This window comes from Quercus suber, unplaced genomic scaffold, assembly GCF_002906115.3.
Source record: "Quercus suber isolate HL8 unplaced genomic scaffold, Cork oak 2.0 scaffold_365, whole genome shotgun sequence".
NCBI lineage: Eukaryota > Viridiplantae > Streptophyta > Magnoliopsida > Fagales > Fagaceae > Quercus > Quercus suber.
In genome coordinates this window covers 55,397-68,683 of record NW_027069817.1, presented here as the reverse complement: position 1 = coordinate 68,683, position 13,287 = coordinate 55,397, and the positions used below count along the sequence as shown (strand labels likewise).

Genomic DNA, 13,287 nt, shown 5'->3' with positions numbered 1-13,287 from the left:
TATTTACTGTTTTACACAATATTCATATTTGATGCGCAAATATTCACATTTAAAACACTTAAGTGGATATGAGAGAGATGTGAGAGAGTCCATACCCATGAGTTTTTTTTTTTTAATGTAAAAATGCATGTGTGACATTCTTGGCCTGCAGGTACTCTAAATGAAGAATGTGCTTATGCTTACTTCCTACCAAAATCAAATTGCCAAAACTTGTGGCTTCCTTTAAAGAAAGCATTGTCTCCAAAAGGCCATTGAACTTCATTGCAGTCTACCAAACGACCATGAACCCATAAAAATTTACAATTTTTTGAATGATTCGCAACTCCACTAGAAAAGTCATGCACTAGCTGTGTTTATGTGGTGCAAAAATATATAGTAGTTTTTTGTTCTTGCCAGTCAAGCTTTGCCACCTCAGCCCTCCTGGCCTCTTCCTTTATGGCCCTCTATTCCCAGGAAAACCATGGAGTATTGAGAGATGCTTTTGGCCTTTGAGATGCATCTTAAATGAAGACTCATCTATGCACCAAATATTACACACCTTGCACCACTTTCTTTGCTTTACAATTTGCCCTCCACCTTCCCTTGCAAGCTCCAACTTTTGTAGCTTAGACGTGTGCTGTTTACCTTCTAAGTGTTGCTGGAGTGCATCATCATCCATGCACCAAACATTACAAAATTCACACTTCTTTCGCTCGCTCCTTACCTCAGCTACCTCAGCACCATCCTTCCTGCCAAATTTCAATTCTCCTACTATAGTCCTATGCTTGTAATCTCTTATGTGCAGGGCGGAGCTAGAAATTTTGGTTTGGGGGGGCCAAGTTGTGATGTTAATATTTTAGTTAAGATAAACCTCTACACATACATATAAATTAATTTACTAAGAGAATTTATCATCTTCTAAATTTTAATGAGTATACAAAAGTAATGTATTTCTTCTATTAAACATGTACAAAAATTTATCATTTTTTACATGGTTTAATTTGTTAAACCTCTTAAATTATATGATTTTAATATAATTTTTCTTTCTTTTTAGAGCACCATTGAAATGACTCAAAATTTGAGGGGACCAACTTCAATTTTTACATGCTACATTTTTTAAAATGTAAATAATATAAATACTATAAAATAATTTTTTAAAATTTTGGGGGGACCTTGGCGCCCCCCCCATTGATACAGCTAATTTTCTTAAAATTCTTTTTTTTTTTTTTTTGGTTAAAAGTACTCTAAGAGATAAATGTTAGTTAAAATAATAAATTAAAATTTATGAATAGTATTAAAAAGTGCCATGAGACTTATAAATAGTAGTAAAAATAAACTAAATGGTAAAATAAGTTCACTTTTTAAGTCATGCCAATTGCAACCTTAATAAGGAAAAAATGGCTAATTTTTTTCTAAATGTAAATGGGAACTTCAGTCATTTTTATACACAAGATTACTTTTTCGCAAGGGTGCTACATAACATCCCATATGGAAGTGTTCTTTAACACTTGAATGGTGGAAGTATTTTCACTTTTTAGTAGTTGAAAATTCATATTGGATTCCTTATTATCGTTGTAGGCTTGCTGCACATTAGGTTTTCATTGTGAGTGGCACTATCGGTCATGGAAAAATATTGTTTCACACTCATTATATATTTACTGTTTTACACAATATTCATATTTGATGCGCAAATATTCACATTTAAAACACTTAAGTGGATATGAGAGAAGATTCTCATAAAAAAGTGGATGTGAGAGAGTCCATACCCATGAGGTTTTTTTTTTTTTTTAACGTAAAAATGCATGTGTGACATTCTTGGCCTGCAGGTACTCTAAATGAAGAATGTGCTTATGCTTACTTCCTACCAAAATCAAATTGCCAAAACTTGTGGCTTCCTTTAAAGAAAGCATTGCCTCCAAAAGGCCATTGAACTTCATTGCAGTCTACCAAACGACCACGAACCCATAAAAATTTACAATTTTTTGAATGATTCGCAACTCCACTAGAAAAGTCATGCACTAGCTGTGTTTATGTGGTGCAAAAATATATAGTAGTTTTTTGTTCTTGCCAGTCAAGCTTTGCCACCTCAGCCCTCCTGGCCTCTTCCTTTATGGCCCTCTATTCCCAGGAAAACCATGGAGTATTAAGAGATGCTTTTGGCCTTTGAGATGCATCTTAAATGAAGACTCATCTATGCACCAAATATTACACACCTTGTACCACTTTCTTTGCTTTACAATTTGCCCTCCACCTTCCCTTGCAAGCTCCAACTTTTGTAGCTTAGACGTGTGCTGCTTACCTTCTAAGTGTTGCTGGAGTGCATCATCATCCATGCACCAAACATTACAAAATTCACACTTCTTTCGCTCGCTCCTTACCTCAGCTACCTCAGCACCATCCTTCCTGCCAAATTTCAGTTCTCCTACTATCGCCCTTGTGTTTGTGGCTCCGCCCCTGCTTATGTGTGATTTATAAGTGACAGCACTAGAGCAGGGCACTTGGCAGATCTTGCAAAAAAGGGGATCTGTTGGATTTTCAAGTGGATGACTAATGTAAATTGGGTGCTGCTGTTGATGTGGCAGGCATTGTTTGCTGAAAGTTGGTGCAAGCCGTTTAAATCCTGATTGACTCGGAATTGGCTGTGGCTGTTGATGTGGTAGGAATTCTTTGCTGCTAGTTGGTTCAAGCTGCTTCAATCCTGTTAGACCAGGACTTGGACTTCTATTAAGCCTTGTACTTGGACTCAAACTTGAACTTGAAGCCTGTACCTGGTTTGAGGAAATATTATAGGTCAGCAGATACCAATAAAGAACAGAGCCAGTGAATGAAGCACCAGCGGTTGGTCCATCAATATATACAAGATTCTGAATACAAAAAAGAATGGGTGCTGCATTCCAATGGCTATGGCAATAACCTCATTTAAAAATAAAATAAAGAATAAAAAATAAAGAAGAGAAAACACTGAAATGCTCAGAGACTATTTTCCATATGGGTGTGTGCGTCCCAAATCCAACTCGAAAGGACTACTCTAACCATCAAGGTAGTGTGGGCATTTATGAAGCCAACATCCTTCTCATTTCTTAACAAAATGAGACTAAAGTTCACACAAGAGGGGGACAGGAGGGGGAAAAACCCTTTTTTATTACATTTTTTTGCTAATTAATCAATTGAGTATGAAGGGCTGAAAGGCTTTAATGGTATGAATCCCAAGCCCACCTCAAAAGGACTACTATAATCCTAGCTTAGACATTTATAATCATAACACCAAATGATAAAAGCTTTGTTGTTGTATCACAAGAATGATAAGTTTAAAGGGTGAATGTAACTACCATTAAGTATATTCAATCAATAAAATCAAGATGCAAAAACTACAAGGGGTCAGACGGTCAGTGATATAAATGAAGAAATCCAAGCTAATTATTAATCACTTGGATACTTCTCTAGTTACAATAAATAATCAATTATATTGTGTTACCTGCCTAACAAGAAATAAGCTATTCTCTTACCTCAGCCTTTGGCTGGTTACCAGTATACTCACCCCTTTCCAGTCTATAACACATATAACCTCCCTTCTCAATATTAACCAAACCAGAAGAAGTATCAAGACTCTCTCCACTTGGCTACGAAGTTTTTTTGCTGTTCCATCAACCATCTGGCTGGTTATCACTATCACTGACCCTGGGAATCCTCCTAACAAAAATAACTTTCCTCGTATATGTCAACCAAGAGAAAAGAACAGCATTTATTAAAACTTGTGTGTCTGCACTTCAACTTCATTTGTCATGTCCAGAAAGTTTTTCATTAAAAAGTCACCAAGGGATTAAGCGTTAGATGTAAAATATAAAAGGGAGAATGTTGGAGATTACTAAATTCCTTTTCCTAATATTTTCATTTATCCAACTTTACAATCTCATTTTGGCTTCATTAATTTTATGAACATGTTGCTTCTTCAACAACCAAAATTCTATACCATAAAGCATAACTGGTCTTATAGTAATCTACAAAATTTTACCATTAGCTTAATAGGTATTCTAAAGTCATATAGTACTCCCAATATACTTCCACCTTATCCACCCTACTCTTATTCTTTTAGTTGTGTCATGCATCACTGACAGTAAAAGTTGATTAAAACCTGTGATGAACATGCATGCCACACATTCCTCAAGCCTTCAACTTGTCCAAGGCAAAAAGTCAGACAAACACAATTATCACATAAACAGCTCGTGGGAAGGGAACGTGAAAGTCAAATCAGAGACTTGTGAAGGTAAGTAAGTGTTATTTGAGACCTCTTAAAAAAAGTAAGTGCTATTTGAGAAATCACAGGAGCTGTCAACATATTGGTCTGACAACAAAACACACTTGGTTTTGCATGCAATCTAGTCATCAATGCTCAAACATCAGACTGCAATTAACAACACCCATTTGACAAAAGTTTACTAGGCATGCACACTTTGTTAATTGAATTTGTTTTATGAGATTGAAACACAATATTGGGTCACAATTAAGTTTGCAGGCAACTACTACTTATAAAAAAGATTCTATGAACTGAAAGGAATACGGAATAAAACACAGAATTTCACACAAAAATATCCAAATTTAGTGAAACATGATACTAAGAACTCATTAGGCCATCATTGTTGTCATCAATTACAACATACTGCATCGATGAAAATATGACATATCCTCACCAGAAATGGATCGATACCAGTCTTCCTCTGATATGCCAGCTCCCGTTTGATCGCTAGCTCCACTGGCATTATGTCTTCCCTCCTCTTATCACCCATTTTCCTTTTTAGTTGCAACCTCTGCAATATTTGACCTGTAAGTTACCTATTGGCGCACTCACATTATAGATTCAAACTTAGGATGGTGTCCAAGCAGCACAGCTCCAAATTTGAATATGGAAAAAAAGAAAAAAAAAACAGCAATTTAAATTACCTAAATTTGATATTTAAAACCAAGCTAGGAAGTGTTTCAAATGATTATACTTTAAGATTCACTGAGTTGAAGGTTGTATCAGAAAATGATGTTACTTAATCAAAAGATAATCCTAGGTACAGAACACAGTTGATTGAAATCACACAATAAATCCAACTTGAAATGAGGACTTATATATGTATCGGGGCATCTCATAAATTAGTAAACAGAGGGTATACTATTTTTTTCTTCATACTTAAGTATTATTAAACCTAAGAGAGAAACAAGCATACAAGTCAAAAATCATATCCTCTTTGTGCAGAACTTGTTCACTAGTAATTACTAACTACCACTGTACATAAACGATAACATTATGGGTAAATTACATTTTAAACCCTATAATTTAGTAGGTATAACAAATTTAACCCTATAGTTTCAAAAAGTAACAAATTAAATCCCACCCATTTGAGTTGAATTACGAAGTGTTTGGAATTTAATATGGGTTTAGACCTGAGGGTTTAATTTGTTACTTTTTGAAAACCCCAGGACTTAATTTGTAACTTTTGAAACTATAGGGTTTAATTTGTTACGCTCTTAAATTATAGAACATAAAATGTAATTTTCCCTAGCACTAATATAGGAAAACAGAAAATGAAGCCCTTAACCATAATGTGCATTGGATTATAAAATATATGGCTTTCAAAAAAAACAAAACACCCACATAGCCAAAAGTTGTGTAGCCATGAAAGAATACAAAACCAAGCACAAGTTAACAATAACACAGCCAAAAGACACCCAAGAAAAAAAAAAAAAAAAAAAAAAAAAAAAAAGCAACTTGATTATAATCTCTTACAGGAATTTATCTATCAATAAATGAGAGTGAGAGCATTAGATTGAAGCTCAGTTTCCAGGAAAAATCAAATCCAATAAAAAGTGGGAAAATGTAAAAATATGGTCATACATGATACATGCAGAGTGCGAAATGAGGAAGGAGTAGGACTAGTAATTTGTTTGGAGCAGCGAGGTGATCATCAGAGTCACATTTGTTACCATTTGGTTGAAGTTCAGGAGTCGGAATCTCTCACTCTTAGTGAAGAGAGAGTGTGCAGTGGCACATTGAAATAGTGTGTCCTACTTTCTCTGCAAAGTAAAAAACCAAAAATGACTGTTTTTTTAGTCCCAAAAATAGTAGACTTTAAATAACTATTGAATAAAAATTTTAAAACAAAAATGAGGCCGTATAATAAAAATGACATGAAATTGTTTTATTAGATAAAAGGTGGGTGTTTTGGGAATAATCATAAACTAGCTTTTTATTTAAATAATTAATCTAACTTTCAGCTTTTGAAAATGAGCTAGTTTTTAAATTTTTTGTTTTTATTTTTATTTTTATTTTTATTTTTTTTATCTTACATTATGCAGATAAGCTACTAAAAATAGGCAATTTTCAAACGAACGTTAAACACTTATGACAAGCTTATGTGGCATTTATAATGAAAATTATGAATGGAAGAGCTGCTTATGCAAATGAAATATATCTTCTAAGAGGTGAAATTCAAATTCTGAAACTTCAATATATAAAATCTAAAGAGCCTTAAATTATATGGTTTTACTTACTTACCTAAATGTATGCATTAACATCTAGACTTGTTGAGACTACCCTAACTTTGATTTTACAAGTCAAATTGTCACTCTAGGCTCTAGAGTTTCATGTTGATCACATCTTGCGTATTTTGTCGTGTTTTTGATTAATTGACTTCTCTCATTTGAACTCAATTTATTTCACCTTGGTGGAAACTTTTTCAGCCCAAACCTAATTTGTCTTAACTCAAAACCTTTGGTTGTCAATGCTTTCCTTTACTGTTTTTATTAAAGTGTTTTCCTTTACTTTAGACAATACAACAATCACAAACGGAGATACTAGGCTTTTGCCTCTATTTTTAAAAAAATTTAGCACAATGTCTCTATTTTGAAACCATTTAGGCTCGTGTCCCTGTTTTAGTACTCAATTTTTAAAAAATCAAGTTACAAGTGGAACTTCTATGCATATTTTGCACTTAATTTTTTTAGAAAATTAAAGTGAAATTCGACTTTGCTAAAGTCGAGTTTCAATGAAAAATTTATATATAACTCGATTTTGAGGATATCGAGTTTTATACCAAACTCGATGTTGTTAAAATCAAGTTTAAAAAAACAAGGATATAAACCTAAATAGTTTCAAAATAGGGACATATTGCTGTTATTTTTGCAAAATGAGGGCAAAAGCCCAATATCTCCACCACAAACTTGAAACAAGCACCCAAAAAAAAAAAGAAAAAGCATCTTCTTAGGTTATCTAACTTAATGAGCTTGCATCTTTGCTTGGAACTACAAATTGATCATATCTTTGTCTAGAGACATATATACCTTGTTTAATGAGCTTGTATTTCTCAACTTTGCAATATGTCTGTTACTTACCATCTCTTCTATACCTTCATTCTTTCTCTTAAGTTCTTCACCCTCTTCACTTTTTACTTCTAATCCACAGCTCATTTCAACCTCTCTACTACTCAACCAATCCCTACTCCAATAATACCTCAAACTTAGCCACAATATTCTCCTAACATTCATGCTATGTCAAGTAGGTCTAAGAGTGGTATGTTTAAGCCAAAGCAATGCCTTATATCTCACATTGATTACACTTTAATGGAGCTACTTTCATTTAAGATTTCCTATCAGCAGTTTCCACAGTGGTGCCAAGCCATGTCAGATGAATACTCAGCTTTACAAAGACAACATACATGAACTCTTGTATTTTCACTAGTTGATAGAAAATATTGTGGTATAAAAATGGGTCTATAAGCTTAAACATAATAGTGATGGATCCATAGCTAGGTACAAGGCCAGTTTGATAGCAAAGGGATTCTATGAACAAGAAGGCATAGACTTTGAAGACACAATCAATCCAATTGTTAAACCCCCAACAATTCGACTAATTCTACCTTGGCAGTTTAATTCATTGGCCTATCAAACAGTTGTATGTTAGTAATGCTTTCCTAAATGGATTGGTCTGAGAAGATGTTTACATTGCATAACCTCCAACTTATGTTGATCCTCAATTCCCTCACCATGTCTACAAATTACAAAAATAATCTATGACCTTAAACAAGCCCGTGGCAGAGCCTAGTTTGAAAGGTTTATGCTTGTTAAGCAAGCTCTCATGCAAAACAGCATGCAGCTCAACTCAAGTGTTGTTTTCTATTAGGATCACATATTGCATGTTGTATTGTCAAAAGCCTATGTACTACAAGTCAAGGTCTTAGCACTGTAACATACTATTAATGAAACAGTGTGTTTTGAAGATAAGTTGGTGGAGTCAATTAGAGCAGTTTATTAGTAGAATTACTTATGCAACGGCTAGCAGTTGCAATAGACTATTACTCTGCTGAGTCTGCTCTGCTATAAAAGAAACATAGCTCGTTTTGTAATGATAATGAAGCAATTCACTCTTGATATTCATTAAAGATTTCTTCGCTCACTTTCTTTCATTCCCTTGTGTTTCTTACAAATCCAGCCACCAAATTTGACTAGTTAATTACAAATAAAAAACCTTAACTTGACTAAGAGACCGGGTTTAACAAGTATGGGTGAATTCTGTAATGCCTATATCCATCTCAACCATAGAAACAAGCAAGTCTTGGTCTATTCTAAAACTGTTCTAAAACTTTAATTTCCAGCGTTAATTTAAAATGATTTATTAGTTGCTTGAAAGGTATTTTGGAATAAATGGGTATTACCATGATGACTGCAAGATGCGATTGTCTTAGCTCTCCCAACAAGTTCTGAAAAAGAGTAGTTCAAGTAGGCATTGCTGCAATACTGAATGCTACAAGTTTCAAAATATTTGCTCATAGATAGGGGGTTTTAGGAAAACAGGGCTAGTTTTGTCTATAAGATGTATTAGGCATAACACAAGTACTATTTAATCACAAAAATATACATATTGGTTCAAAATTACTTTTTTTCGCAATGAATATTTTTTTTTTTTTTTTGATAAATCGATATTTACAATAGGGAGGGAGGATTTGAATCCTACATGTCTCTGTTGGACACGCCAAAAGATATTAGTTGAAATACAAGGCTCTTGGCTTTTTTTCTTTGTATTTATAGTTGCCTATATATGAGGAAGGGGAGAAACTAACTCTAGAGACTAGGAGTCATATGCACTAAGTTCAAACAGATTTTCACTGATTTCATGGCAAAAATAAAATTATCTGTCATGACTTTAGCCAATCTCAATTATCTGTTTGGCCCTCTTTTCCTTCTGAAAAGCATGTAGCTGAACGATATGCTTTTGACCTTCAAGGTGCTCCTTGAAATTATGATCACCCATGCACCAAATTTTACACAATCCACACCACTTCGGTTGGTTTGGGATTTCTTCTCCATGCTTTAATGATTCCAGTTCTTGCAGTTTGTCCTTGTGCTTTTTTCCTTGACAATGCTGCTTCAGCAAAGTTACATTCATGCATGTTACTTTACACAATTCACACCATTGTGGCTGGTTTGGGATTTCTTCTCCATGTTGTAATGATTCCAGTTGTTGTAGTTTCTCCTTGTGCTTTTTTCCTTGTAAATGCAGCTTCAACAAAGTTTCATTCATGCACGTTACTTTACACAATTCACAACATTGAAGCTGGTTTGCTTTCTCTCCTCCATATTTCGTATTAAGTTCCAACTCTTCTACTTTCGCCTTGTGTTTTCTTCCTTCAAAGTGTTGCTTGAGATTAAAGGCACTTGTGCACTGCACTTGGCAAATCTTGCAAAATAAGTTATCTATTTGATCCTTAAGCATGACACTACCATGAGATAGCCCGGGCCGCTCAGGTTGCAGGTATTGAAGGCAGTTGGTCAGCTCTTTTCGCTTTATCCCTGAAAGATTTGTGCTTGGAACCGGACTTGAACTTGGACTTGGACTTGAACTTGGCCCTTCCAATGGTCTTGGGCTGTGGCTGGGACTTGAAAGTGAAGATAGCACTGAATGATTTGTGCTAGGAACCGGACTTGGATTTGCACTTGCACTTGGCCGTTCCAATGGTCTTGGGCTGTGAATGGGACTTGAATGTGAAGATAGCACCTGAAAAAAAAGGGGGCGGGGGGGGGGGGGTTGGAAGGGGGTGTGAAGTTCCCATTACAAACAACTTAGCTGAAGAACTATACCCTAGCGATGCATCTACTGAAGAAACCTATTGTGTAAAAATCAAAAACTTTGAAGACACTAGGCAACTTCGAGTAATTTACACCATTATATCATAGCAAAATGTGCTGAAAACGAAATTACTGATAACCAGATCAATTGTATGCACATGAAATTTTCACTAAGCATATTGTATAGCTAGATTCCGAAACTCAATTTAGAATCTACCACAAAAATTTTATATGCATTTCATAATTTATATTTTCATTGTGAAATATCTCTGCTTCTTATGTGATGGGTGCCATTCTAAGATAGAACAATTGCACATCTGGTCAGTCTTCAATGAAGACCAATAAACATATGACATCATCTAATAATCTGGGCCATAAGAAACATTATAATTAACAGAGATATTAATTTTTAGTGCCTAATAAACCTTCCTTCGAATTCTCATGCATTCTCTGACAAAGCAGACTAATTAAACTTTCCAAGTGGGAGAGAGGAAAGAGAAAATGTAAGTTGGGTTTGACATCAACTAGCTATGGACTGTATCTTCAAATCCAACTACAGGCCTTGATTTATATGCCAGTCATTTATGCTTTTGAACAAAAGTTGCACTTGAATAAGGAAAAAAAGATATTCACAGCAGAGCCTCAAAAGTATCTTGGTAAAGTTTAAGGCGTCTGAAGACAGAGAAAGGCTATAAAAAAAAACTTTAGTTGAAGCAAAGGGATATAAATCATTGCCAGTGAGACAAATTCAAGCAATCTTCTATTTGAATCCTCACCTGTAAAGGCATAAGATCTTTCAAATCTTCATCTAATGTGAACTGCAACATAGCTACCTTCCTCCTATATGCTAGCTCTCTTTGGATTGCTAGCTCCGCAAGCATAATGTTCTCCCTTCTCTCCCCTACCATTTTATATTCAGTTGTCCTCCGCAACATATTGCTTACAATTTATTCATCAATATACTCAGTCAATCAGTCCTTATACCCTATCAAGAAGATTGGCCAAAGAGCCATTATAATTAACACCATAGTAATCATAGAAAACTCTGATATGCAGTAGCTCAAAATTTGCCTATTAGAATTTCTATAAAGAGGAAAGCAACAAACATGTGACATTATTCTTAGTGCAATGAATGAGAAAAATGTAAGACAGATCTTAAACAATGAAACAGTAAACAATCATGATACTAAAGCCATTGCATTGCCGTCAAGGGCTATAAGATTGTGAATTTGTGATCCTCATCCATCATATAGATGAGAAACCCAAGCATACCCATTAACAAATTACACTCCACAAAACAAGCAAGGCCACTTTATTACTCACAATTTCAAATCAAACTCCTTGAAGAGAGAGAGAGAGAGAGAGAGAGAGAGAGAGAAATATTAATATAAAAATAAAATACTGCCCAAATGCCAATATAAGGGAAAAGCAAACTCTGAATCTTAATCTTCTATATCTAACCAAAATCTATATAAAAGTCATTGAAAGAACACATATGAAACATAACCCATCAATTATTTCATCTAGATAGTGTGTATAATCACATTCAACAGTTAAAAGACAGCTCATTTTTTTCAGGAAACAAATACTTATAAATTTGGAAAAAGAAAAAAAGAAACTGGAAGACACATTATGCAAAACTTGTAGAGTTTTCACTAGAATGCACAAATCAAACACCTAGATAAGAGTTGAAAAATGAAGCCTATTTTCTTGGAAAACAATTTCCTGGGAAAAAACTGGAAAGGGGTAAGGAAATGTCATCTGGGGTTGGGAGTTACTAACTCTGTTGAGGATGATAGAGAAATTAGACTCACCAAGATACAATTTTGGGCCACTAAGATTTTTCTCTTACTTTGCTTTCATGTTTTGGATAACATTGTTGCTCTCAGAGTTGGAAGCTAAAAAAAATGGGTGAAATTTTCCATTAGGGAGAGAGAGAGAGAGTGAGAGAGAGAGAGAGAGAGTATGGTATGAGAGAGCAGGGAAAGTACATGCAATGCAATGGCCAAATGGTGGTTGGAAAAAGCTAGCAGGATGCTAATTTTGGGAAATTCTAAGGAGGGATTGGTCATTAGGAAATGAGTAAACAGGGGTATTATGGTCACTTAGTTGAACAAATAATGAAACTTTTGGTCCAGGTCATTTTTTCAGGTGAAAATAACGTGATTCCTTAATAAAGTACACTTATTGTTATTATTATTATCATCAATAAAGATAAAAGAACAAAGAAATACTTAAAAATGGAAGTTATACATAAATCATTGAGTTTATATTTCGATAATTAATTCTACTAGTCTACTAGGCCAATAGTTTCACAAAAGAAGAAAACAAATCATGTATACATTTTATATAAGAAAATGAAATAAAGTTGAATTATCTATAAAAGTAATTAAGTATGCATTTGGATTAGTGTTTTACTAAAAACTTATTTGTTTATTTGCCTAAAGTTGGTAAAAATATAGTTGTAACTTTAAAAAAAAAGGCTTCAAAAAGTTATACATCAGAAAATAACCTTAAAATATAAATGAAAAAAAAATTAATTCAAACTCACACATATATAAAGTTTTAAGAATAAAATATAACATGTTATGTAAAGGAAAAGAAAATATATAATTAGGAAGAATATATATAATGAACTTATAAAAAAAACTACTCAATGTTTGTAATAGATTTGACTATGAAAATATTATATTTGAGAATTGCGTATCAAGTTGACAAATAAAGTCATTAGTATTTTTATTTACAAAAGCAAATTAGACAAAAACAGATTGCCATTTACAAGTTCTACTAATTAGATGTCTTGGCCGAACAAATTTGGCTCCCCCCCCCCCCATTTTTTAATCTAATTTTACAAGGTTTACTAATTAAACATCTTGGCCTAACAATTTTTTTTCTTCTCCCCCTCCCGCCCAACCCTTCCCGATAGCTACAATAATAGAAAAGGAAGATTCAAATTTTAGTTCTCCTAATAAAGGAAAGCATGTTGTACCACATTGAATGACAAAACTCTTGCAAACAAAATTCGTTCTTTCAGCATCTCTTACAGTGCATTTGGCTCCAAATTAAAAATTCAACTTATTTTACTATTTAGCTTATTTTTGTTACTATTCATGGGACTTACTACACTTTTTGGTATTATTCATGAGTCTCACTATACAATTTCAGCTAACTTTTACTTTTATCTACATTTCTTTTAACCAAAGG

At 34.0% G+C, this 13,287-nt stretch overlaps 1 protein-coding gene across 1 annotated transcript; it reads right to left on the bottom strand.

Annotated features, from left to right (window-relative positions):
• Positions 1-9,095: 9,095 nt before the first annotated feature.
• LOC112033463 (uncharacterized) lies at positions 9,096-12,060 on the bottom strand. Its single transcript, XM_024066232.2, has 3 exons — positions 11,898-12,060; positions 10,860-11,068; positions 9,096-10,012 (listed from the first exon to the last, which is right to left on the bottom strand). The coding sequence occupies exons 2-3, from the start codon at positions 11,016-11,018 to the stop codon at positions 9,161-9,163; spliced, it is 1,011 nt and encodes a 336-aa protein (XP_023922000.2). The 5' UTR covers positions 11,019-11,068; positions 11,898-12,060; the 3' UTR covers positions 9,096-9,160.
• Positions 12,061-13,287: the final 1,227 nt, after the last annotated feature.

What these genes read in the sequence shown, in the direction of transcription:
- LOC112033463 (XM_024066232.2), bottom strand. Translation starts at nt 11,018, where the DNA reads ATGTTGCGGAGGACAACTGAATATAAAATGGTAGGGGAGAGAAGGGAG. An exon ending in AAGATCTTATGCCTTTACAG is followed by an intron (nt 10,013 to 10,859) that starts GTGAGGATTCAA and finishes CTTTTTTTTCAG; the next exon opens with GTGCTATCTTCACATTCAAG.